Raw genomic sequence first — 27917 nt, 5'->3', positions numbered from 1 at the left:
ACTTAAACTGATTTCATTCTTGAGTTAATGAAGGTGTTCTTAAGACATGTAGGTACTTCTGTGGAGGTAATTTTTTTCTTTTAACTGGGTACCTTCCTTTCCCCCCAATCTTAGCATTTAATTTTGAGTCTGAACTTTCATGTGTTCATGCTTCTGCTATTCCACCAGAATTTAGTCTATTCTAAAGTGGTGCCGAGTAATAGAACCCCCTACATTTGCCATGCTGTAGCATCTTAACAGTGTTTGAGATTTTGATAGAGAAAAGTTGTGAAATTAAGTAAAAAGGGAAAAAGCAATTCTAACGTTTTAGGAGAGAAAATTTGTGGTTTATGCACATCTCAAAATAAAAGCATGGCAAACTTTCTAAAAATACCTTTTCAAGAATCTATTTGAGAATTTTAACATCAGATTTTAAAGTATTGGTTAAAATGCCTGTGTTAGACATGAGGGTGTTTTTAAGAAACACACTAGCAGGCTGATATAAAAAGGAGTAATTAGAAGGCTATACCATGGAACTAAATTTGTGTCTACTATGAGTGAATGAATGCTTTGGAAATAAATTTTAATAATCAACGATCACATTGCCCATATTTCATAAATATTTTTAATGTCTCTTTTGAAGTACCTAATGTGTTTTTGATACAGTTGAATGAAAGAATATTCCTTTTTTTCTCTTTTTCTAGAACAATGCCGCAGAAGAGGTTGAAGAGGTAAAAATAAATAAATACATAAAAAGCAAACAAGCGGGGACACCTGCAGTCTTAGTCACTGACAATGGGTTTTAGTACAAGTTGCACATTAGAGTCAACCCCTTCCTTTTTTTTAATCCAGTTTTTAGAATAATATTTATGCTTAGTGTAAACATTCTGTGAATGGAGTAGGCTCTTCTGTGGAATATATTAATATATTACTGTATATCCACATTTTCATGGAATGGTACTGTGGGAGACGGAGCAAACACTCTTCTGGCAACTTAGTGGAACAACTTCTTAAAGGCTTTGCATGCTTGCTGCTTTAAGCTGCTTTTCCCCCTATAACGATTACAAGTAGTTTATATTGGAAAGAAAAATAATTGCAATGTGTGCCCTTACAAATACCAAAAACACTGTAAGAATATTTGTCTTGACAGTGTTTATTGATTTGAAGTCATTAGGAAATACATAGACAATGAAAATTATCAATTATGATAATTAGATGTGATTGGTTGCCATTTGTGTTCTTTTGCAGAACTCTGATAAGAAAAGTGTTCAATTTGTATTTAAGCAAACAGTGAAGGACATTTGCAATCAACTAAATATTCGACTTTCTCGAATTAGGGCTGAAAATTTCTGTTAAAGAGTGTTGCCGTATGTCTGGTGGCTCCCTTTTCAGGGTTAGGGATTTCTCGTGGAGTACAGTATGTTAATATTTACCTATATAACTAATCTGTTAACGGTTTTTGAAAAACCTTTACTTCAAATATTTGAATAATCCTCATATTTTCATTTTAACCTACATAAGCCTCTAATTTTTTTTTTTTTTTTTTTTGAGGAAAGCATTTGGTTTATTTTTTTTTCCTTAACGCAAGAAAAATTGTATTTTCTTTTAAAGTGTCTTCAAACTGAGTCCTTTATGCACCAAAGTTGGTTTTGAAAAGGAAAATAAAATCACTTTCTTGCTTGGTTAAGCAAGAAGCCATATGGATTTTTTTTAACTTACAGAAATGGAAATATGTGTAACTTGTTAGTATTGTATCAAACAAATGTTCCATAGAAATAATAGAACATTGCTTGTAAATAATTCAGCAGATTTGTAATATATTTTTATATTATGAGATGTACTGTAGATGTTTTTCTAGAGGCATGAAAGTTAAATGTATATATTATGAGTAGAAATAATATTGAAGGATATTGTAATTCACTAGTGCTGCCAGACGAATTGTTAATAAAGCACCTTCTTTAACAATAAATGTCTTTTTCAGACTTAAGGAACTATGTACTACTGTTAATATCTTTAAGAACAAAACACATTGAACATCCTTCCAGAAAGTCTTTGAGGGAGGACCGGTACCCGTAATAGAATGATGGCACTCATTTCTGACAGTGACCGTGAAGTCAGTCATTTCCTTACTGTTGGAAGGACATACTGTAAAGTATGTGGCTATATGCAGTCAAACTGCAGAAGACACTCCTGATTGAGGAGTTTTCACTTTACTACAGTACTATAAAAACCAGCAGTTTTTACACTAAATTTTTTAAAGAAAGAATAGACAAAAATATAGAATTAAAACTTTGGTTCCAAAATGGGAAAGTTCCATGATACATAAATCATTTCTCATTTACTTTAAAAATATTTAAAAATAAAAACTATGGGAGACTTTATTCGTTAACAATGGGGTAAAGAGCTATATACATGAAATGAGTCATATAAAATTAAATGAAGTGCAAATAAAAGCACTGCTACTATAAGACATTCTGGAATGGTTGTTTAATAGGGTATTATCCATATGATCTGTAGCAAATGTGATTTTATTTTTAAAAAGAAAAGCAGTATGTTTTCTTACCTTATATTGTTCGCCTTTGCTTAAGCACTTCATTAATTGCTTTATTCTGTATCTGCGAAGTAATCTGTAATCTTCTTGTTCTTTTAAAATTTTGATTTGTTAAAAAATTGCCAAATAGAAGTGTTCCAGATATATAGTTTGTACCTGTATTTTTTATTTTATTGCCTCATGTTCTTGTAAGTCATTCTTAATTGACCGATGATTGTAGACCATGACTGAGTATTTTTTCTAATAAAACAAAAGCAAATCACATTTAGCTTCAAAATTGTAACAGTTCAATTAAATTTTTAAAACAATACCTGAAATATACACCTAATATTTTATTTCAGGGCACTGCAAATAAATGAGTTTTTTCATTGTGTAGAAATACTCAGAATCAAATTTAATGGCTATTGACTAGCCTCTGAGCAGTGAAACACTCATGATACTTTGCTGCTTATCTGACTTTGGTCCCATACCGGTAACACACCAAAAAATACGGAATTAAAATGAAAGAGTATTTAACTTGTATGCAAACATTATTACACACCAGCACAATTATGAGTGACAAATGAGTGTGAACATTTTAATTTATAATGTTTATTGAGTGATTCTACCCATCTATATTGTTCTTCCTAACTCCCATATATGACATACTTGTAATATGGTACCTGAAATATAATTAGTCTCTGACTCCAAATCCATTGTCTGGGCCGGCAGTGGACAAAGCCACAGGCGTACCCGCTCCTTTCTGTGCTGTCTGTGACTGCTTGCTCCCTGTAGTAGCAGAGTTGGGTAGTGAGACCTTTTGGCCTGCAAACCTAAAATATATACTCTGACCTTTTAAGAAAAAACTTGCCAATCTTTGGTACAGCTGATAAAATTTTTGGAAAAATAAATCCAGACCACATAACTTACATTTTAATATAATAGTATAATATAATCCTGGTAACATTAAGTGTCAGTGAAAGCTGTTTACTGTACTTTAAATGTTGCCATATTAGGTACCTGCAACAAATGGTGTTGTGTTGCTGTTACACTTTTACGAAGGATTTCTTAATAGTTACTGATACTGCACCATTTGTGTTTTTGCGTTTTGTTTTACTAAATAGGACTAAATGAGATTTTGTAAATCAGATCATGTTTAAACCACAAGGTACATCTTGCTCTAAAAGAATCTTAGAAGTGGAAAGTATTGTAAAACTTAGTGTTGTTTATTTTTTAAATAAACTTTTCATATATAAATCTTCCTTAAAGTGGACACACATGACTTCTGAGTGTCAGATGAGAGGAAATGAAGATGGGGAGTAATTAACTATGAATGCATATTTTTAAATTTGGTGTATTCTCATTGAAAGCAATGATAATCATGTCAGTAAATATTTGACTGTAAAACAACTTTCACAGAAGTGTTTACATACTCAAGTATTCTTAAAAGGTTAAAATTTGCAGCAGTTATTTAAATTACCTTATTTGCTATTTGAATTTTTAATATATGACTAACAAAACTATTAGATATTTGAATAAAATATAAAAACGGGAAAATAACAGTTGAAGTCTTTAAAATGGTTTGGCGGGGGGGGATTTCTATAGTTACAACTTAAAAAAAAAGGTATTCAGTACCTCTGCAAAGTTCTCTAAGAGGCAAACAAATTCTTATATTGAAAAACTGATATATTTATCTGTATAACAAGGCCTAGGGGTTGCAGACTCACAGGAAATGCTAATATTTTTAGCCTTTTTTAAAAAAGGGGAGTTAAATTATATTTATCATTTGAATGTGTTTATTTTTTTAAGAGAATTACATTTTAGGGGATAAATGAAAAATATTTTTCCATTCTAAAAAATGTAGAAACTAATTTTTTACAAAGTATAAAATCTTGTTATAAGTTTTTTTATGTATATATTTTTTAATTTCTAAAGAATCTTTCCCTGGCTGATGTGGCTCAGTGGATTGAGTGCTGGCCTACGAATCAAAGGGTCGCCAGTTCAATTCCCAGTCAGGGCATATGCCTGGGTTGTGGGCCAGGTCCGCAGTGGGGGGGCACATGAGAGGCAACCACACATAGATCTTTCTCTCCCTCTCTTTCTCCCTCCCTTCTCCTCTGTAAAAGTAAATAAAGTCTTCAAAACAAAAAGAATGTTTGACCTAGTAGAGCACATTTTGCAATTTCAACACTACAGGTTTAATATAAATTAAAGTCTACAGAGTTATGTATGTATTTTTGTCATTTCTAATGGTCCTGAGCCTCAGTAGCCTTTAAAATGTAATGAAATGCTGTATTCTTATTTTTAATTTATAAAAATTAAAAAATATGGTTACACAGTCCAGTTTATTCTTTGAATCAGGTTTGCATGGTATAACACATGGTTCTTTTACTCTGAAAATTAAAAAGCACTTTTTAATTTAAGCAGTTATAGCAGGAATTGCACCCCGTAGTTTTTTCTAGATCAGTATTCTTTCTGCTCTACCAAACCGCTTTTCACAGTGCGAGAGGGAATCTTGTGCATACTGTAATGCCAACTATAAAGTAGTTTCAGTGTTTCTGCCATAGCCGGTTCCTAGCTTGATACAAGGCACAAAATGGCCACTGAAATCCTTGTTGAATGAGTATTACAGGTAAGTACTTGCTATAGTAAGATATTTTGGAGAGTTGTGGTCATACTACACCACTGGTTGGATGGAAGCAACCTGCCTTAAGCCTCACTGTGATAATGTTACGTAACTTTTCGTACGAACCTATACTTGTTTGTCTGAATAGTCTCTATGTAAGGGATTATTGATGTTACATTTTTATATACTCGGTTTGTAGCGAAACCATTTTTGGTTTGTTTATGTGTTCCTGTTGAAGAAAATTATTTCAGAAATTTATCTATATCTGAATCCCCAGTAGGTCTCGCATAAGATTATTATACACTCTGGGGGGTTTTTTCTTTTAGGAAAGTGTAAAGTTTTGGGGAGAGTGCGTAGCTAGGGGAACAATGACAACAGAGTGGAAAATATGGGCACGTACTCTTGATAGTGGAGCCCAGTGCCAATGTCCATGGTTTAACGCACGTCACTGAGCATCGCAGAAGAGCGGGTCAGATGATTCCAAACTTCCATCTTTCTGAATTTTCTAAGTTAAGAGAGCCTAATTATTTTAGTACGTGGTTATCTTTTTAATGCCTTTAAAAGATTACCATACATGTCATTTTTTTGTAGAAGAGAACTTAAGTTCCTCTGTATCTCTTATTTTTTTCAGGGGGTTATAAGGAGGATAAACAGTAATGGGTAAAAATACAATAAAAATGTAATACAGAATAGTTAGCAGTTCATTGAGAATCTGTTTAAAACATCAGCAGTAATGGCTTTCTAGCCAAAAGTAAAATTAAAAAATAATTTAAAAATATTTTAGTTTTCTTGTTAAAGTTCTAATTGCTGAAACAAAGTAATAGTATAAAATAGGGATAAGAGTGAAAGTAATCACACAACGGGCCACACTTTCCTTGTCTTGAAATTAATATTTTGTTGAATCCTTCTTAAACATTTTTTTTGTGCTTACTCGTTATATACCCAATTCTAGGATTTGGCTTTTACTCAAGGCATCCATATACAGGGCGTGACAAAAGCAGGTTACAGTTGTGAGTACATGAAACAGTTTATTCTTGTAATTGTGTTATTTTCCATATAAACAACTGGAAACCTACTTTTGCCCCACCCTGTAGATGCAGTATACCAATAAGCATTCTGTGTTGGTTGACATTGAGATTGCTTATGAGTGTTCTGCCGTAAAATTTATACAACAGCATCCTTGAAGATATTCTTGGAGAGAGATTTCTATAATGTAGTTTCCTGGAAGGGACTATTAGCTAGACTTAAAAGTGTTTGTGAGTTGTGTCTATTGCAAATTTTGGTATTGCCAAAAGATTTTCTTGAAACGGTGGTGCCAACATAAACTCCCATCGCCTTGATGTGAATGCTCTGTTTTTCCCGGCACTGTTCCAGTACTTAAATTTTACTCATTAAATTTTACTCAATCTAAGGTGGAAAGTCCATTAAGAGCTTGAAGTGCCTGGGTTTAATTCTCAGGTCAACTGAAAACTGTGGTATTGGAAAGTTTTACTTAAAACTCAAAGCCAGTTTTTTAAATTTGTAAAATGGCGTGTTATTACTGCTTACCCACCAGGATTTGTTGTGAGATTAGAAGAGACGGGCGCCCGTTGTTCTGAATGAGCATGGCTTGACGCACGCACTGAATCTTTACACTTTATGACCCCTTCAAACCCACTCTGCATGTGGTCTTCTTGTCGTTGGAAGAATATCATGTAGGTTCCTTAGTTTTTCTGATTATCCTTGGGTAGTAGAAGCCCTCCAGTCCTGTGTAGTAACAGAAGTAATTTAACACCGTATTTCAGTATCTCCTAATCCATTTTAATTGTGCAGTGAAAAGAGTTTCGACACATGCAGGTAATCACGAAATCACCGACACGAGATGAAGAACATTTCCATCACCTCCCGCAAGTTTCCTCATGCTGGTTTGCGGTGCTCCTTCCCTTCAGCCCCAACTCCAGCCCCAGGCAACCACTGATCTCCATGCAGGCTGGTGGGCATTTTCTAAAATTTTATAAATGGAATCCTGTAGTACGTACTCTTGCATGTCTTTCACTTAGCATGTTTTCGAGATGGACCAGTAAGTACTGTGAATAAATACATTTTTTGCTTATTTAATGATGCTGAACATATTTCTGTACGTTTTGGCTATTTGTGTTTTAAGTAGGTATTAGGGATGCTAAATTGTCTAAACTCTTCTGGCTTAAGGTTAAGATTTACTAAAATACAAAAGGACTTTTGTCTGGGATATGATAGGGCACCATTAAAGACATTAAGGCATTTTAAAAACAAATTATATGTTTAATCATAATTTTATAATTCAGTTTGTAAGGTCATGTGACTTAAAATGGAACTTTTAGATATTTTATACTGGAAATACTAGACCAGGTATTTGCAGTGAAGAAATTTGTTGCTGTTGCACTAGAAATGTTAGGAAGTTCACTGTCAGCCTAAATTAATTAGGATGTTAATGGAAAGATAATCTTAGCACCTGCAAGTGCAAGGTGCTGCTCTAGATACTGAGGATTCAGCAGTGAGCCAAATAAACATTCGTCTTATGGGACTTAGAAATGATAGGCAGAGTGCAGACAAGTAAAATGCACAGTGGGCTACTTGTGAATGCTGTGAAGAAAAGGGGGGAGGACTAGGGGTAGAATTCACGAAACACTTTAAGTGGGGTAGTCGTAAGGCCTCATTGACAAGGCGACACTGGACCAAAGCTCTGAAGGAGCTGAGAAGTCACGTAGGTATATGAGGGAAGAGCATTCCTGGTAGAGAGTACAAGTATAAAAACCCTTTCCGGCAAGGCCTTTTATTCAAATATGTGTTAGGTTCTTACACTTGCTCGGCATGAGCCCAGGAGTTGGGGATGCTGCATTGAACAACATATTTAAGAAATTCCCGTTTCTCAGTGTTCATATTTCATCATGCTTCGGTGTATAGTAGCTCTGGGACTGACGTGAAAGAGCTTCACCTTTGAGCAGATGGGAAGCCACTGGAGGGTTTTGAGCAGAGAGAAGTTAAGATCTGAATTATGTCCTAAAAATATCATTGATGGCTTTTTGAAGAATTGACTCTCAGAGCAAAGGCAGAGGTAGGAAGAACAGTTAAAAGGCTATTGACATAACCAGTGACTGGACCCAGAATGCATTGGGTGGTGGTCCAAGTTGAAACTTGGGTATTTGGAGGTAGTTTTCCTGGGAGTTTGGATGTAGTATGAGTGATAAGAATGGCTCCAGGTTCTTTTGTGGGGGGAGGGTGTGACTACTGGTAGCATGGTATGCCATCCCAATAGTGATGGGAAGACTGCAGTGTGGCCAAGGGTTGTGAGAGGTGAATTATGCTTTGAGTGCTTTATATCAGAATGTTTATTAGACGTGCAGCGGGAGTGTCATGAGTCAGAGGAGTCCGTAGTGGAAATGATAGGAGGTAGAAGACTGAATGCAGTTTACATACTTTGAAATCTGGGTTAAATTGTCACACGTTCATAAAAATGAGTATCATTTCACCTCCAGTAAAGGATTTTTGAACTTCCTTGTGTGTCTGGCTTGAGCAAGAGCAGGACCCTGGGCACTGTGAACAAGCAGCAAGCAGCGGAAATTCAATCTGAGACTTGGTGGGAACAATTTCTGTTAGGTTCATCAAGTGTCAAGTGGTGGGACAGAACGATCAGTGGCTTGAGCTGCTTGTGATAAAATATTTAGGAACAGAGAGATGACTGTCTTTTATACCTTTTATACCAAACATCGATTTAAATGGGTCTTCTTAAGTCTTTTCTGCAGTAATGTGGGGTAAGTAGGCATTAACGTTAATCACTTGAAGGAGTGGACATTTATCAAACGTCAAGTGCCAGGCTGCTACGTTAGCTCATTCAGTGCTCGTAACTACGAAGCTGATACTACTCCATTTCACAGCGAAGGAAACAGGTGCAGAGAGATTAAGCCATGTTTCCAAGATCACGAAGATAGTAAGAATTTGGAAAATCTCTTGGAGAATTTGTGAATGATATCCTAGAGGAAGTGCCTTTTGGACTTGATGTAGAAATACAAGGTGAACGCCAGAGGAAATGCCATGTGCCAAAAAGGCAAAAAGTTCAGTCCAATTGCGTAGCTACTTAGTACCTGGCATGTACTTGGTATTTTGAATAAAAACAAGGTGGTGTGTTCCTACTTTCCAGACTTGGGCATAGTGAGAGTACAGTGACATTTCTGTGCAGTGTGAAGGGCTGCGCTGGAGATAGGCCTGCAGTGCCGTGGAAGCACAGAGCACTGGGCCAACGCGGGAGTGCAGCACAGGCTTCTCCCAGGAGACTCAGGGTTAACTTGTGAAGACCGTGTGGGACTTAGTGCTGGAGAACAGAGGGGAGGACGGAGTAGTGTAAGACAGGGATCTCCGTGTGCCGCGTTGGGGCACAGCCTGGTGCCTAGGTGAAGCAGAAGGCGGAGAGTGGTTGGTGGTGAGTGTGCAGAGGTTGGGAAGATCCTCTGTGGAGGGCCTTCCTTCCACGTGTCACGGTTTGGGCTCTGTGTGGGAGACGGATGGGAAGCGATGCAAGGTTTCAGGGGGAGCACCGATGGTGACTGCCTAGCAGTAGGTGTGAAGCTGGGTCAGGTGGAGTGGTTGCTGGGGAGATAGGTCAGGCGGCTGCTCTTCCTCGCTCTCCGCAGGGGGAATTAAGAAAGGGAACAGATTGTAATTTTCAAAGATGTTTAGTTTTATTGAAAAATAATTTCCCAAGGTTTAAAAATACTGGAATTCATTCCTGGGGAACTTAATACATTTTCTTAGAGTTCTTCATCAAATGTGTTACCTGTTAAATAAGATCACGCTTGCTTCCAGGTGTGAGGTAGGGGCTAGGCTAAGTGTCCTTTTTAGCTCTACGTTGTTCTGACTGTACCGTTACATGCTTTCTTTCAAAGTGAGATGTAAAAAAGTACTAGAGTAATACAGAGTACGGTACATTGCCCATTTTATCTGAGAGGTAGAACATTAAAAATGCCCTTCAAGCAGTTAAAAGTGGTCTTGCCTTCATGGTCTGTGATATTCAAACTGGCCGTTCTGCGTAGATGTATTTCCATATAGTGAAAAGCAGACTTCTTACCATGGGACTGAGTCAAAAATTACTATTTTTTGTCTTCAGCATTATGACTTATTTTGCGACATTGTGCAAATCAGGAATTAGCAACATACAGAATATTTTCTGAAATAGAGAACTATAGAGAGGTTAGTTGATATTTACAGTTTATAAGGACATGTGGACATAAAACAGGTATTCAAGGCAGCTTTAGTAAATACCAAATAATTGAAATTTAGCTTCTTCACCAGACAAAAATAAAGGGAAAAGCAAAACACAGAAGTGAATCATAACGAGCAAGAGAGTGTGTGGTAGGTGCTTTCTGTGGCTGGGAACATGGGCAAGCGGGTCTGCCTTGGATGCCACTCCGTGAAGACTGGGGGTTGAGGTACTTCTAGAAGGCACTTTTAGGGTCGTTTCACCAGCCCTTGGAGGAAAATATGAAATTGGTTTACTCTACTTTTTTATTTCCCTTTTTGTTCCAAAAGATTTCATCTTATGAAATAGAGGAAGCAAGACATTTTTAAAAACTGATAAATACAAGACACGGGAAAAATTTAGGGCACACCTGGGGTGAGGTCCACAAAATGCATGCTCTGACATTTTATGCATTGACTAGAGGTGGGCCATGCACTTGGTAGCTCTAGCTTATTTATCAAGCTAGAGTAAAGAAGTTTCAAAATTCATTTGTGCTTATGGCTTGTCATTAAGCATTTAGAAATAGCTGGATATGTGGTTTGGTGAATTTACATACGGCTCACATTTAATTCATACAGTTTACATAATGAAATGTGGGTTTCAGTATTTTTGTTTTACAGACGAATTACTCAGGTACCTTTCCCAGGACTGTACAGCTAGCAGGTTGCTGAGCTGGGAGTTTGAACCAGTTCTTCCTGATCTTACTAATCACTGTGCCTTTTTGATAAGTGGTTAATTATTTGAATGTATTTTGCATGCTGTGTAAAAGGATAAGCACCCCTGAAAGAATCTTGGTGTCAAGGAAATAATAACCATGTTTTGCTCACCTGTTTTTTTTGTCTGATTCAAGCAATTCCACTTACTGCTAGTGCTTTTATTGCCTAGTGATTGAAATTCTAATTTACGACAAACAGCAAGGTAAATATGGTACAAAACCATTTGAAGCATCTTATCCTCACTTAGTCCTTCTCTAATGGTCTTCTTTTCTTTATGTAGATCCTGATGTGGACAAAAAAGGGGCCATATGTTAACCCTGACAAGCTCAGGGGAGGTCTGCATGGTGGCCAAAACTAACCACACAGGATGGTCTGAACATTGAACTTCCTAGCCAAAAGCAAGCCATGGCGGGTAGTCACATCATAGGCCTGTAGCTTCCTTGAGAAAGGTCAGCCTTTACCTTAGGTGAGCCTGTCTGTTGTCCTTCTACAGCTAAGATAACATATTCTTGCAGTGTCAGAGGAAACCCCTTATTCTGGGCCCCTTGGGGTTCACCCGCCGCACCAGAGCAGGAGACCACAGAACCCTTCGTTGTCATCTTGTTCTTCACGTACCATCTCTGTGCTGCAGAGGTTACTTGGTAACAGTCCTGTGCCCACCAATGTAAAAGAAGTGTGTCTCTCCGCTCTACTTTATACCCAGTCCCAGAGATTTCCTCGCTGTGTTTTCTTGCGGCCCCCTAATCTACCAGCAACGGGTTTCATGTAACCCTCCTTACGTCTCCTCCTCTGATTCTGAAGTATAAAGTCAGGTGCAAAACTGCCATTCTCTGGAGCATTTTCTCAATCCATTGAGATTTTGCTTCCTGACAGTTGTCGGTGTGACTCAAATAAACTCAAAAATTCGCTACCGGTTTGGACATTTCTTACATCGACCCTGACCTGTATCATTTTCTTCTCTCTGAAGAACTTAGCGTTTCTTGCAAGGAGGACCTACTGGCAACATACTCCCTCAGTTTTTGTTTGCTGAGAAAGTGAAGGGTAATTTCACAGAATAAAGAATTCTAGGTTCGTGTTGTGTTTTTTTCACTTTCCTTGATTGCGTGGTTTATGAGGACCTGTCTGGTGGTGGTCTTATCTCCCCTCCTCTGTAGATAAGGTGCTTTTCCCCTCTGACTTCTTTCAAGACTTTTTAATCTTTGAGTGTCTGCATTTTGAATATGATATACCTAGATGGAGGGGTTTTAAAATTTTATTTAGTTTTATGTTTTTGGCATTCATCCTTGTTCTCTAAGCTTTCTGTGTCTGTGGTTGCTGTCATTAGCTTGGGGAAATTCTGTCTTCACTGCTTCCGGTGCATTACTTTCTCATCTGGTATTCCCTTTGCACTTAGGCTACACCTTTGTAGTTGTCCTTTGGTTCGTGCATATTCTGTTCCTTTTTCTTTCTTTTTTTTAATCTTTTCAGTTTTGGAATTTTCTTTTGATATATCCCCAAGCTCACAGATGCTTTCCTCAACTATGTCTCATCCACTAATGAGCCCATCAAAGTCATTTTTCACTATTACAGTGTTTTTTAATTCTAGCATTTCTTTTTGATTCTTTTAATTTTCATCTCTGCTTACATTAGCCGTCTGTTCTTGAATGTTGTCTACTTTTTCCATTAGCGCATTAATAATTATTATCCTAGCATATTGATCTAATTATTTTAAATTCCTGTCCTGATAATTCCAATAGGCCTGCTGTATCTGGGTCTGCTTGCTCTTTCTCTTTAAAATGTGTTTTTTGCATTTTAGTATCCAAGTAGTAATTGTTGAAAGCTGGATGTGATGTCTCTGGTAAAAAAGAACTGCTGTAAATAGGCTTTTATTTATTTATTTATAAAATATTTTATTTATTTTTATAGAGAGGGGAGGGGAAGGGAAAGAAAGGGAGAGCAACATCGATGTGAGAAAAACATCAATCAGTTGCCTGTCTTGTAAGTGTCCGGACCGGGGACCCAACGCTCCCCAACCGAGGACCAAACCCGCAACCCACAGCTGAGCCACATTGGTCAGGGCAAAGAGAGAAACGTATTTGTTGTTCCACTCACTTGTGCATTCATTGGTTGCTTCTTGTATGTGCCCCGACCGGGGATGAAACCCGCAACCTTGGCATGTTGGGGTGATGCTCTAACCAACCAAGCTACCTACTCAGCACTTGCTTGCTGGCTTGTTTTATTTATTTAAATTTTTATTTATTGATTTGAGACACACACACACACACACACACAGCAATTTGTTGTTGCACTTACTGATGTATGTGCCCTGACCAGAAATCGAACCTACCACCTTGATGATGTGCTAAGCAATTTAACTACCTTGCCAAGGCTGTAAATAGGCCGTTAAGTGATGTGGTGAGGTGTGTGTGGGGGTCGGGGTGGAGGTGAGCCTGTGCCCCTGGGCTGTGACGTTCACAAGTGCCTCTCAGTTTTTTCCCTCCTTAGGTGGAACAGGATGGCTGGAGGAGGCTGTAGTTGGGTACTTCCCTTCTCCCACCTGGAAGACTTCTCCCAGGTCCGTTAGGCCCCTATAAAACTCCAGCGAGGATTGGCTCTGGTTAGAAAGTTTACCTAGAGGGCAGGCCTCGTTGAGAACTGCAGAATGCTGTGGGTATCTTTGAAAATGGCTACTTTCCCCCTCCTCCTCCCAAAAGTAGGAGAGGACTTTTCCCTGTCTTCACTGTGAGAATCTGATAGGACTCCCTGAGGTAAAACTCACAAGTGTGTGTGTGTGGCTGGGGGGAGTGAGGAGTGGAGGGGAGCTAAGACTGGGTCCCTTTGGAGTTTTTAACTCAAACTTGTCCACACTGAGCCTTCAACAATTCGCCAGTGATAGTTCAGGTTTTCCTACTCCAGTACTGGTTCCCACGGGGATTCTGGTCTAATGAGTGGTGATTCTCTGTATCTGCCTGTGTCTCTAGTTTGGGGGATGGTGATTCGCCTTGTGGCCCCAAGTTTCCAAGGCATCTAGGAGAAGGGATTGATTCACAGTTCAGCTTTCTATCTGTTAGGACAGTGACTTCTAAGCTCCTTGCATTCCAGACCAGAAACCAGAATTTCAGACCATTACGAATAGTAATCTGCTACCGACTCATCCATTGCTCTGACTTCGTCTCTGTAAATGAGAATTAAGCACATACAAGGATCAGGGATGTATTTTCAGGCTGCGATGTAATTTATGTCATCTTACATTAAGCATTCTCAGGCAAAACTAAAATACAGTATTTCTGTTTTCCTGATATTTAAGTTCTGTTTTTCCTCTACTTCACTCTATTCAAAATAGAGGGACTTGAAGAAAAAGGAGGAATCTCAGGAGCAAAAATGGAGGGATCAAATGAGGATCAAGAACATGTATTAATTCAGTACTGACTGAATTCTGGGGACACAGGAATGAGTAAAACAAAAGGCCCTGTTCTCATAGAACTTACACTGTAGTGGGGAGGTGAGTGATGAGACAATAAAGGAAACCAGAATTTTTTGCCCTGGCTGGTGTGTCTTGCTTGGGGCATCACCCTGTCACCGAAAGGTTGCAGGTTTGGTCCCCAGTCTGGGCGCCGGCGTGTGCAATCCCTGGTCAAGGAACAATCTATCCGGTCCCCGGTCTGGGCGTGTAAGGGAGGTAGCCAGGCGATGCTTCTCTCTCTCTTGCTCTCTCCCTTTCTCTGTAAAAGCAATGAAAAAAATGTCCTCAGATGAGAATTAAAAAAACAACAACAATAATTTCTGTATACAGCTGTAATTTGTACAAACCGCTCTGGTCGTGTGCTTACACGTCTTCACTCTTTCAGGAGCAGGACCTGAATCAGTTCTAGGTGCCGTGGAGCTGGCTGAGAAATACTCCCTTGGCCGTGATTAAGAGGAGAGATTTGGGATAACTTGTTTTCACCCAGCTATGGCCAGACAGAAGGAAGGAGAAAACATAGGATAGTATATGGGAAATTGGGGAAGAGACCTCTAAGTTGTTTCCAGTCTTTCATGTACAAAGTAATGAATAGAAGATTATTTCAGCCCAGAGTCAGCTACTGTTTCAGTGACAAGACCCAGCCGGACTGGTCAGTCCTGGAGGAGCCCGTATACAATGTCTGCAGGAAGCTTTCCTCTTTGGTCTACAGGATTACCTAATTTAAAAAGAGGAAATCTGTATAAAATCTGGATTTAATTTGTATAGTCTTTTTTGGAGAAAATGGGAACAAATTTCAGAAGAAATTGCAGCACTCTAATTGTTAACATTTTATTTAATAGCTGGATAACATACAAGAAAAAGGGTGACTTCGTTTTTAGCATCAGTAGTTTGCGTTTCTGTTTACTTGAAACCCCTTGGTAAAAGAAAAAAACAAGTAGAGTAATTCTTTGTCAATGAAATATATTTCCCTTGAAAATGTTCCAAATATGAAAGTAGCATATTCAATATAGAGAATTTAGAAAATTTGGGCAGAAATAATTAAACTGAAATCCAATCATATTTTAGAGATAGGAAGAGAGAGGAAGAGAAACAAATCGTCTGCCTCTTGTCCATGCCTGGACCAGGACTGAACCTGCAACCCAGGCATGTGCCCTGACTGGACTCGAACCCATGACCCTTTCGTCCACGGGGTGACACGCCAACCAACTGAGCCACACTGGCCAGGGCAATGCAATCATATTTTAAAAATCACTGTTAATATATTAGATAGCAATGTATGAGGATATTTTCTTCTACCTATAGAGACGGGGTTTTCTTCCAGATGGGGTTACGAACATGTCATGTATACGCTCAGCATCTCTCCATCGTTGGCCTACCAGTGCCGATGTGATATCCCCCAGTCTGTGCCATATGTTGCCAGCTGCCCCCTGTTGTTGAGCATGTTAGTTTCCAGCATCTCACCGGTATAAATAATGCCTGTTCAACTGAACACTGGGAGTGTGTTTTGTTATTTGCATTCTACAAATGGTATGTGGCGTTGTGCCCTTTCAGTCCTGAAAACTGTAATTAAAGTGTAAAAATTAAGTGTAAGTACAGCTCATTGTTTTAATTTATACACTTATTACAAGAAAGCTTGGGTATATTCTTATGCTTATTGCCAGTTATGTTTCTTCTTATTCAATTATATAAGAATATTTTCTTACATGTCACAAACAATGTGTAACTTATTATTTTTATACAGATTTTTAATCAAATCTCTCAGTCTTTTTCACTATGGAGCTTTTCTTGGTTAATGTAGACAAAGTCCTTTCTCATTCAATGTCCACATAAGTTATTTTCAGATTATTCTGTGGTTTTATTTGTTAAAACACTTTGTAAAATGTGAAGTGCACTTAAGAATACAAAGAGGAGCTTAATGAATAAACCCGTGACCCCCGCCACATCTTGTTCCATCTGTATCTGCCCCAGTTCCTCTCGGGATATTTGGAAGCAGATCTCAGATGTCTGAGGATCATTCGATCTGTTGATATTGGGATTGTATCAGTGAAGATAAGGATTTTACTTTTTAAAGCATAACTACAGTACTATATCACATGTAAAGAATTTAGCAGTAATCCCTAATATCGATTATTCAGTATCGTTTTCCTAATTGATTTAAAATTGTTCTTAAAAGTTTGAAATTGGGCCCTGACTGGTGTGGCTCAGTGGATTGAGTTCCGGCCTGTGAACCAAAGGGTTGCCAGTTCACTTCCCAGTCAGCGCGCATGTCTGGGTTGCAGGCCAGGTCCCTGGTGGGGGGCGCATGAGAGGCAAGCACACATTGATGTTTCCCTCTCTTTCTCCTTCCCTTCTCCTCTCTCTAAAAATAAATAAATAAAATCTTTAAAAAAAAGTTTGAAATTGGGAATCAGATAAACCCGTTCATTGCTTCTGGTTGATACACCTTGAAGTTGCTTTTAATTTGTAGGCACCCTTCATATTATCCCCTTTATTCTTTTTTTCTCCCTTTCCCCCCTCATTTTTTTGTTGAAGAAATGGCTTAAAATTTTTTTTGACTCTGTAATACAGTGGAAATTATCATTGTTTTTTGATGTATACTTTGAAGCAGAGGTCTACCTCTGCCCCTGGCTTCTGACAGTTCATCAGTACTACCTAAAATGCAATCTTAATTCTTCATTTATTTAAAGTGCTAATTGTATTATATGCAGTGTTATATGAGAATTATTATATGATGAAAGGTGACATTTCATATTAATGGAGAAATACAGTGTTCTTACTATATAAAACTCCTTTGGTGTTTTGATTGGAATTGTAATAAATACATTTATTTGTAGAGAGTTGACATCTTTTTTTTTTTTAAAGATTTTATTTTTATTTATTTGTAGAGAGAGGGGAAGGGAGGGACAATGAGAAGGAGAGAAACATCAGTGTGTGGTTGTCTCTCATGTTTCCCCTACTGGGGACCTGGCCCACAACCCAGGCATGTGCCCTGACTGGGAATCGAATCGGTGACACTTTGGTTCGCAGCCTGTGCTCAGTCCACTGGGCTACACCAGTCAGGGCCGAGAATTGACATCTTGACAATACTGAGTTTTCCACTCAGGAACATGTTGTATCTTTTTAAAATTATTTAAGTGTTCTTTTGTTTCTCACAAAAGAGTTTTGTTTTTTCATCCTATAGGCCCTGCATGTTATTCATAAAATTCACTTCTTGAATCTCAAAACTTCAAATTTTCCAGTATCCTATTTTCAAATATTTTACTACAGTGTTCCTACAGACTGAATGTAAACTGTATTTATACTTCGTGGCAAATGAGGTTTACGATAAAACGATTCCCTAACATCCTGACCCTTAGTTTCCCTCCTCATATTTAAGCACTATTAACAATTTCTTTTGTATTCAGAGAATACCCTGGCATATTCATAATATACATTTACTTCCTCCTACATTACTTTTCTGCCTATCCAGGAACTTTAGAGATGTTTCCATACCAGCACATGCAGATCTAGCTTACTTTGATTGGTTGCTACAGAGCATCGAACCGAAAGGGCGAAAGGGCATGTGGTAGTTTATTTAACCCTTTTCTTATGGATAGGCAATCAGGGCCTTCCAGACCAGTGCGGCTCAGTTGGTTGGCTGTTGTCCCACAAAGTGAAAATCATGCTGTGGAGAAAATGCTTGTATGTGTATCTTTGTGCATGTGTAGAAATTTTTGCAGAATAAATTTTAGAAGTGGAATTATGGGACAAAACTGATACATACGGTCCTGCAAAGTGACTTCCAAAATGGCTACATCAACATGTAATCCCAGCAAAGGTATATGAGAAGATTCACTTTTCTACACTTTCATCAGTGCTGGATATTACTACTCTTTGCAGGGCGGGGGGCAAGGGGCACATAGGAGGGTCATAGATTTTTACTCTTTTATTTTTTCAGTTTTATTCACATATAATTGACCTACACAAAGAATTGATTCGATATACTTAGTATATTGCAGAATGATTAGTAGCGCTAGTAAACACTTCCGTCACCTCACATCATTCCTTTTTTTGTGTGGTGCAAACATTTAAGATTCCCTCTTTTAGGGACATGCAGGTGTCAGTAGCTACAGCCACCGCGCCGCATGTTAATCCCCAGAACTCACTTGTCTTAGAGCCAGAAGTCTGTGCTCTCTGACCACCGTCTCCCCATTTCCTTCACCGCCCCGCCCTTGGTAACCACGTTCTCCTCTCGTTTCTATGAGTTCAGCTTTTTTATTTTTATTGTGTTTCACTTTTTTTAATGTTGATTTTTTTCAATTATACTTGACATTGAATATTATATTGAGTTCAAGTGTACAGCATAGTGGTGAGACATTTATATAACTTACAAAGTGATCCCCCAGATAAGTCTAGTACCCGCCCGGCCCCAAACATAGTTCTCACGAGCTCCACTTTCTTAGGTTCCACGTGTGAGTGAGACCTCACAGCACTTGCCTTTCTGTGACTTACTCCAAAATGCCCTCAGGGCTCACCCAGGTTGTCACACGTGGCAGGATTTCCTTCTTCCCATGGCTGGACAGTATTCCCCTGTGTGTGTGTGTGCAGTTATGTGTCATTAAGGACAGGGTACCGTCTGAGACGTGCATCGCTGAGGCAGTTTCACCGTGGTGTGAGCGTCGCCGTGTGCACTCGCACAGACCTGGATGGAACAGCCGCCTCTGCGCCTGGGCGGTGGTCCAGCTACTGCTCCTAAGCTCCAGACCTCTACGGTACGTTACCGCACTGAATGCTGTGAGCAGCAGTAATGCAGTGGTGAGGATTTGGGAAACAACATTTCTAAACACGGAGAAGGTACAGGAAACATGCAGTGTAGTACATTTTAAAAAATGGTCCCCCTATAGGGCACTTCCCATGACTGGGTCCTTTAGGACTGGAAGTTGCTCTGGGCGAGTCCGTGGGCGGAGAATGAGTGTGAAGGCCTAGGGCGGCGTGAACACTGCTGCAGACCTTCCAAACCCTGCGCGCTGAGGCTACGCTCCATCTGTGGCACCAGGAGAATAATGCGATGGAGACTCAGTAAGCACAAGACACATGCGGCTCCTGTGGGGGTGCCAGCGTGCACTGTTTCACAGCAGACCTGTAAGTAGAGTACATTCTAAAATGAAGATTAAAATATAGTAAATACGTAAGCCAGTAACAGTTTATTATCATTTTCAAGTATGTACAGTGCATAGTTGTTTGCGTTATCCTTTTATATGACTGGAAGTGCAATAGGTGTTTTTTAAAATGTTTATTTTTAATTACAGTTTACTTTCAATATTATTTCGTATTAGTTCCAGATGTACGGCATAGTGTTAGACAACCAGACACTTTCTCTCTCGTATTTCCAGTACCCACCTGGCACCACACAGTTATTACCACATTATTGACTGTATTCCTATGCTGTACTTTATACCATCCCCGTGACTATTTTATAAACAATTTGTACTTAATCCCGCCACCTTTTTTACCTAGTGCCCCAACTTTCCTCCCCTCTGGCATCCATTAGTCTGTTCTCTGTGTCTGTGAGTCTGTTTCAGTTTTGTTTGTTAGTTTATTTTCTTCATTAGATTCTACATATGAGTAAAATCATATGGTATTTGTCTTTCTTTTGACTGGCTTATTTCACTTGGCGTAATACCCTCTAAGTTCACCCATGGTGTGCAGTAGGTGCTTTTAAAAAATTGTTAATGAATTAATTTATTTTTATAGAGAGGGTAAGGGAGGGACATGAGAGGGAGATAAACATTGTTGGCAGAAAGAAACCGATAGGTTGCCTCTCACATGTGCCCCCAGTCGGGATCAAGCCTGCAACCCAAGCGTGCACCCTGTCTGGGAATCAAACCAGCAACCTTTTGCTTTGCAAGATGATGCCTTTTACTATTTTGTAACCAATTTGTACTTAATCCCTCCTTTTTTAAAGAGTATTTACTTTTAGGGGGCGGGAGGAAGAAAGAGAGGGAGAGAAGCAACAGTGCCAGTGAGAGATTGCACACTCCCAACTGAGGACCTGGGGACCTGGCCTGGGTTGCATGTGCCCTAGACTGGGAATCGAACCACCAGTGCTTTTGTTCGTAGGCCAGACTCAACCCACTGCGCTGCACCAGCCAGGGCTGTCTAACATTCTTTTTGTGGAGGAGTGAAAGTACTTTAAACAGTCTGACAAATCCCTGGAGAACTGCATTTCTCAGTGTTTTGCGTCAAATCTGTTGTTTGACCTCAAAAGCCTAATGATGATTTGGGGTGAAAAGCAGGAAAAGGGAGGGAGGCATTGGCACGGCTGTGAGCTGCCACGGATTTCTCTGGATCTCAGGAAGTGAAGAGAAAGGGAACACTCAGATTTTCGGATGTACTGACCCCAAATGTGCATTTTAACAAGATTCCCAGGTAGCTAGTGTGTCCCTTGAATTTTGGGAGGCATGGCTTTGGCATATTAATTAAACCACAGGCAACTGAGGGGATCTAAGGAGAACTCTTATAAATATTTATTCATTCTTCCACACAACAAATATCCTTTAAGCATGTAATTTTTATGAGGCATTAGTGGTTTTGGCAATAACAATGACAGGAATAATATAATGAGCCAGTCACCGTATTTTTTATTTTAAAAAAGTTATTAATTTCTGTTTCATCTTTCTTGTATTTTTTCCATTACCATTTAGTCCCCTGTGTCCCCCCTCCCCAGCAGTCACCACACAGTTGTCCATGTCCATGAGTCCTTTGTCCTTTTCACTCAGTCCCTCTACCCCTAACCTCCCCTCCCCCACTCTCTTAGCTGTCATCTGCGTTCCATCTATGAGTCTGTCCCCTCTGTTAGTTCAGTTTGTTCATTAGATTCCACATATGCACAAAAACCAGGCACTTTGTATTATTTCTAATTCTCACAACCTTGAAAGGGAGGTGACACTAGTTCCAGTTTACAGAGAAGTCGCTGGGGTAGCATGCCTGTGAGAACTCGGCAAGGGTAACGGGGAGCCATGATGGGAGCCTAGTCCCTGTATTTCTACCAGTTCTGTCCTAAAACCAGAAGGTATCAGATCTTGTACTTTGAAATGCTTGATTAGAGGATTTTATTTATTTATTTTTAGAGTGAGGGGGAGGGCAGGAGAAAGAGGGAGAGAAACATCAGTGTGTGGTTGCCTCTCCCACACCCCCTAATGGGGACCTGGCCCGCAACCCAGGCTTGTGCCCTGACTGGGAATTGAACCAGCAACCTTTGGGTTTGCAGGTTGGTGCTCAATCCACTGAGCCATACCAGCCAGGGCAAATGGTTGATAATCTTAAAGCTCATTCTTGGTGTACCAAACAAAACAAGACAAAACACACACACAAAGTGGGAACATGATCTGGTTTCTTATATATGTTCAGTGCTGAAGCTTCACATGGAAAAGGAATGCAGATAGGACAAAGCAGAAATCTCCAAATGAAAATGTTAACGCTTCTCTGTCTGTATCAGATGTAATAAATGGAATAAAATACTTGTTTGTCTAACACTGTTTTGTGGAGAAGTCAAGTTAATTTAAACACAGTCTGACAAATCCCTGGAGAACTGCATTTCAGTGTTTTTCATGAAATCTCTTGTTTGACCTCAAAAGTCTAATGATAATTTGGGGTGAAAAGCAGGAAAAGGGAGGGAGGCATTAGCATGGCTGTGAGCTGGCACGGATTTCTCTGGATCTCAGGAAGTGGAGAGAATGGGAACACCTCTGTGCACGCCTCGCTGCGGAATGGAGCAAGAGAATGTTTCGTATCAATCACAAAGCAACTGGTTCCAGTCAAGAGAGTATGTCAGGGGTCCTGCTGTGCCTCCACCTTCTCATTTGCCTGGAAAGAGAGACTCCAGGGGCAGGCATCTGACGCAATGAAGTGCCCTTGGTTTTTGCGTGAGAGTGTGGGATCACGTGTGTTTGCTGGGCGGTTTGCCGTGTCACCGTCTCAGTTTCCACTTATGACTCCAGCACCCAGAATCATAGAAAATTGTTTGTTTGTTAGCCAAAAGAAAAAAAAAGGACTGTTACAAAATTGACTGATTCAGGCGAAGCAATGACGGCGTTTGGGGTGGATGTAATCGAAGCTTTCCTGAGGCTGGGGACTTGGGATACCCCCATGTAGCTTTGTTTAGAATTGGCATCAGTTTCAGGAGCTTGCTTTCTGTTTGTGAGAGGAAACTGGCCTTTTGAAGAAATGTGGCGCACACACTCTCAATATAACATGAAAGGAAAGGTTCTTCCTGCCAAGAAATCACTCACGTGAGGCGGAATTTTTAAAACAAATCTGGCGGCAAGCTTTTTCCTGCGAAAGCTTCAGGGAAGAATGAAATAATCTGCAACTGTGCTCCTGGCAGTCACCATCAGCCCTTCAGACAGTCGCTACACTGTCCGAAAGCACGAACACAAGCCCAGCTTGTAGGTCTTCTGTTTGCAGAGTGAGGTGGTGTGCAAAGGCTGCTGCTTCGGCTAATTGGGTAGCTCCCAGGCAGTGGTGATGATTTTTAGATTTATGGCAAGCTCTAGATCTGCCTAGAGACACAGCGTGTTTGAAAGGCAAGGTGTTAAGTACATCTAGAGGTGGGTCACCAACCGATGCTTCTCAGCATGAAGTTCAGGTTCAGAACTGCAAGGGCAGGCAATTCCACAACGAGGGAAACAAGCTCCTCTGGAAGGTTTTGGTTTTTGTTTTATTGTTTTTTCTATTTTCCTTATAACCAATGACTGAACAACTTTCCTTTATCACGTTTGGCTGTGTAACTTTTTCTTAACTACTGGCTCCATTGACAAGTAACGATTTGCTTAGGATATCTTGATGTTGCTGGAAGTTTAGGAACTTTCAGCCTTCCATCCCTGTGCCTCAGGAAAACTCTGCCCACCTTCGTATTTGCAAGCCTTTCCCCCCAGTCCTTTAGAATGGAAACACACCGGTTCCATCTCAGCCCTGATTGCTTGACCTTCAGTATCACTGGTGATTTGTACAAATAAAAAAGGCATTTCTGCCTCTGCATTCTTTTCCCAATTCCAGTCTTTTACCCATTTGGAGAGACTGGCTGCCTGCTGTCACAATGCCCCTTTGACCTTAACCTTTGGAGAGAATTCCACAAAGGCAAGAACTCAGCCAAAGAATTAAACTAGATCAAACTTCTGAAGAGTGTCCAAAACACAATGCTGAGGTTTCTATCGTCCTGAATAAGGACCCCAAGAACCCCTGAAAGTTACTTCCCTGAGTGACACAGCATGACGGGAAATATGAGGATGCTACTATTTTTATATTTCCTTTTAATAAGTAATATCCTAGGGTAAAGAAAGTAATTATTTTGTTCATATTGGAAGTGGTAGCATCATAAATCCCCCTTGTTTTCTTTCCTTTTTTTTTTTTTTGTGACTCAATAGAACACAATTATATTTGAAGTTTGTTTTTACTGTCATAAAACTCAGAGTTTAGCTCTCTAACCAAGTACATGGAAATTGATTTTAGATTTATGACAAATGCTAGACTTGTCTTGGGTAAAGAATGTATACTTATTTAAATATGAAAAGCACTCTCGAGAGCATTGTGTGGGAACCATGCTATTTAAATACACTTATGCTGGGAGGACTTCCTTCTGCAAATCCTGGCTTCCAGCCCTGGAGAATGGAGTCTCCTTCCAGAGGGACAGGAGAGAAACATTGGATTAAACATCAAGAGATGTTAAAGCCCTAGCTCAACATCTACTGCGAGTTTGCTTTGTCATCTCGGGCAAGTCATTTTTCTCTCCCTCCACACCCTAGCGAAGTAATCTGTAACATGATGGAGCTGAACTGAGACAGTGAATGTAAACGTTCTTTCATTTTTTTTCACTGCGGCGTCCTCCTATCAGATGTAATCTTACGTAGACTCCCTTACATAATATAATCGCTCTGTTTTATAAGATACTTCATGAATTCTATGCCAGATCTTAGCCAAACGGCTGAGAAGTGATTGATGAATTCTAAATTATAAACTTTACTGAAAAGTTAGGCAATGAGAACAGAGGCCATTTGGGTGTTCTTAAACCATAGAAATAGGAGTTGTGTGAGTTTCCTAGAGCTGCTGTGACAAACTACCACAAACTGGTGGCTTGAAGCAACAGGAAATTTCTCACTGATCTGGAGGCAGGAAGTCCAAAATCAAGGCATTGGCAGGGAGGGCCCTGCTCCCAGCGGAGCTCAGGGGAGAATACTCTTGCGTCTCTCAGTTGCTGGTGGCTCCAGGCACTCCCTGGCTTGTAGCAGCGCATCTCCAACCTCTGCCTCACTTTCTCGTGGCCGTTCTTCCCTCTGTGTTTCTCTCTGTTCTGTGTCTCTGCTTTTTCTTGTTATAAGAGCATTTGGTTTAGGGCCCATCTTAAATATGACCTCATTTTAACTTGATTCCATCTGCAAAGACTCTAGTTTTAAATAAGATCACATTTATTTATTTATTTTGAGAACAAGAAACACCTTTATTACATGAGCTAAGATAGGAGGGAGGAGGATTCATTTGCCTTTCTGGGCCTTGATTTTCCTCAGCTAGAACTCCAGCTCCTTACCCTCCAGAGCAGAGCCATCTGCTCGGCCACATGGCCCTGGTTTCAGAGCGATGCACACAAGAAGCTTGCCCTGGTGCAGCTGCTCCTCTAGGATACGGCAGACTTTGGCATTCTTTTTCCACTTTTGCATTCATTAGTTCATTCTTATATGTGCTCTGACTGGGGATTGAACCCACAACCTTGGCATATCAGGACAATGCTCTCTCATCAACTAAGCTACCCAGCCAGGGCCCTTGGCATTGTTTTTCCTTTCATCATATTTCTTCTGAATTTTCTTTGATCATTCTTTTCTTTAAATTCTCTTCCTCCTCAGGAGTCAGCTTGACCCCCTTCTTGTGGCCCAGGGGCATTGCATAGTTGCCAGTGAGCGTGACGCAGTTCTTTACTAGCACCTCGGTGTGGACCAGTTTGTTGCTGGATGCATCGTGGGCAACGTCAATAATCCTTGTTTTGCACATACAACACTCCAAGCCCCAGGAGAAGCTGCCCATGTCCAGCCTCAAGGCTCTGTACTTCTTGCTGCTCCCCCGCATTCAGGCCCTGTGTATATGGCGGGGCCAGTCCTATTACTGGTAGCAGGGTGCCCCAGCTCATAGCTCCGCCTCTTGTGATGGGGCTGCTCTTGCTCGCGGTCTTGCGGCGCTTGTGCCAGTTGTCCTGAGAGATGTCCATGGCTCAGCCCCAGCTGGAAAGAGCTAAATAGGGTCACATGCATAGGTACGGGGTGTTAGAATCTCTATGTATCATTTTGGGGGACGCAGTTCAACATTGGGAGTTGTAGATGACAGTGGCAGCGTTGTGTTAACACCAGTACCCAATGTATCTCTGTATTTTGTTTGGTAGCACAATATGCAGAGAAATCCTGGTCCACGTCGATAGGAAATTATAAGTTATAATTAAAATCTTTTAAAAATACGTCGTCTTGCAATCTTAATCTCCATCCCTTCAGTCAAACTGATCCTGAGATCCGAGAGAGCCACATTAGGGAATTTACTTGTCCGTGTGAAATTACGGAGAATGTCCTAAAAAAACAGCCTCCTTCCTTACTGGAGAGGCTTCACATTTTAAAAGGAGTTGATGAATGGACTCCTGAAGAAGCTTAAGTCACCATTCTATTTGGCTGACACGGTGTTTTTAAATGTCACAATACCCTGAATTATTCAACGGTGCCATTTGAAAACATCTCGTTAGCAGCGCGTTCAGTCTGACATCCCCTCAAAATTTCAAATGAGTAAAAATAGTGTTATTTTGTATTTTGAGTCTAAAGTTGGTTTCAATTTTGTTGCTGACACTTTCTCTGCTTTTCTGAGCAGCGATGCGGAGACTATGGACTGCCAAAATGAGCCCATTCAGCTGGTTAAAAATAGCATGTAATACTGCAGCTGGCACAACTAACTTACATTTAAGAGACGTTTAATTAGTGGAGTTTTTTTTTTAAAACAAAAAAGTTATTTGTATTTTTATTTGAGATATCTGTTCCAGAACCTTGTCTTGAAACTACTAGAAACTTCATTGTAAACATGTACTTTCTGAAATTCACCACCCTTATCATTAAAATAACTCTGAAAAGTCCCCAGTTTAAAGACTATGCCTTAATAAATTTGACAGTTTTTATGACTTCATCCAAATTCTTTCCCAACGCTGCACAGATAACTGTGTAACACGAGTACAATTGACCACACACGTTCCATTTCACCGACTCCTTTCGTATCAGAACAGACATGGCTTCATTTTTTACAAGTTATTCAATGGTATAATTATAATCTAATCTAAAAACTTAATTTTTTTCCTCCAGTTTTGTTTTATCTAATAAATCTTCCTTGGGGTCATTTGTGTGATGCTGTAGGAAAACAAGCAAAACAGAGCTTGGCAAACCTGCATTTTCACTCCGCCGAATTGTAAAAGCTGATCTTTAAAGGAATTCATCAGAGACGTATTTTGAATGTGTGTTTTTTGGGGTTTGGTCGGGGATGCCAACTAGTGTGGTATGGGCTCGCAAGGGTGGTCTTTGGAAATCTGTGGGGGTGTTTTTGGTTGTCTCAACCCCTAAGGGTACACCTGGCACTTAGTTTCCTCCAGCAACTTGCACTGTCTCGTCCTAAGTGCCAGCAGAAAAAGAGGGTAATTATGTTTTTGTAAATGCCTGTTTATTTAACATGGCTCAGACTTTAATAAGCTGCTTCTGATAGAATTTGTCGTTTCCTGCCTTACAACCTTGGACGGTCCCGTTAAAAAGCTGTCCTTGAGAACTTGCAGGCAGTCGCTCTCACTTCCCGTGCTGCAGCTGCCGCGGTGTGGTTGCTCGTTCACGGGTCAGTGCGAAATTGGCACTTTTCGTGATGAGGCAATCTACTTTTAAAGATACTTACTGCATTTCGCCAGAGGAATTTTTTAGAAACCTAAACAAAATTACCGAAAACTTACCTTAAGACTTAAGCTTACGCTTAAGTGTCTTACTTGTTTACTGAATGGCTTTCTGTGGCTTTCCGACCAGAGCAAGCACTGAGCACAGGCAGCTGAGCCTTATCTGGCCTTTGATGACCTGGATGCATGTGATCCAGGGCACAGGTGGCAAACACACGGCCCTCGAGCCGAACTACTCCACCTTGTTTCATCCGGCCCGGCACTCTGTTTCTACCCGGAGGCAGCGCCGCACTCCTTGCCCCTAGTTAAGGAGTAGTTACATTAATACAGTCCTAAAATTATATTCGGTCCTTTGAAGGCAACCAAGAAGCTGATGTGGCCCCTGGTGAAAATGAGTTTGACACCCCTGTTCTAGGGTAAGTCTATTCCCCCGTATAATTTTTTTTAA

General features: G+C 40.0%; 1 protein-coding gene and 1 pseudogene across 2 annotated transcripts in view; one reads left to right on the top strand and one right to left on the bottom strand.

Annotated features, from left to right (window-relative positions):
- The window catches only part of AEBP2 (AE binding protein 2), a 103655-nt gene that overhangs the window by 57805 nt on the left and 17933 nt on the right, over positions 1 to 27917 (top strand). The window contains exons 8-9 of one of the 2 annotated variants that reach the window (XM_024575896.4): positions 684 to 710; positions 1228 to 3404. In XM_024575896.4, the coding sequence (XP_024431664.2) occupies positions 684 to 710; positions 1228 to 1273 (73 nt within the window). In that variant the 3' untranslated portion in view covers positions 1274 to 3404. Of the gene's footprint in view, positions 1 to 683; positions 711 to 1227; positions 3405 to 27917 lie in introns of those variants that run through there. The other variant, XM_045184065.3, reaches the window with a different exon arrangement.
- LOC112318661 (small ribosomal subunit protein eS8-like) lies at positions 25053 to 26071 on the bottom strand (annotated as a pseudogene).

Source organism: Desmodus rotundus, chromosome 3 (assembly GCF_022682495.2).
Source record: "Desmodus rotundus isolate HL8 chromosome 3, HLdesRot8A.1, whole genome shotgun sequence".
Lineage (NCBI taxonomy): Eukaryota > Metazoa > Chordata > Mammalia > Chiroptera > Phyllostomidae > Desmodus > Desmodus rotundus.
This window is presented reverse-complemented; position numbering and strand designations above follow the sequence as displayed.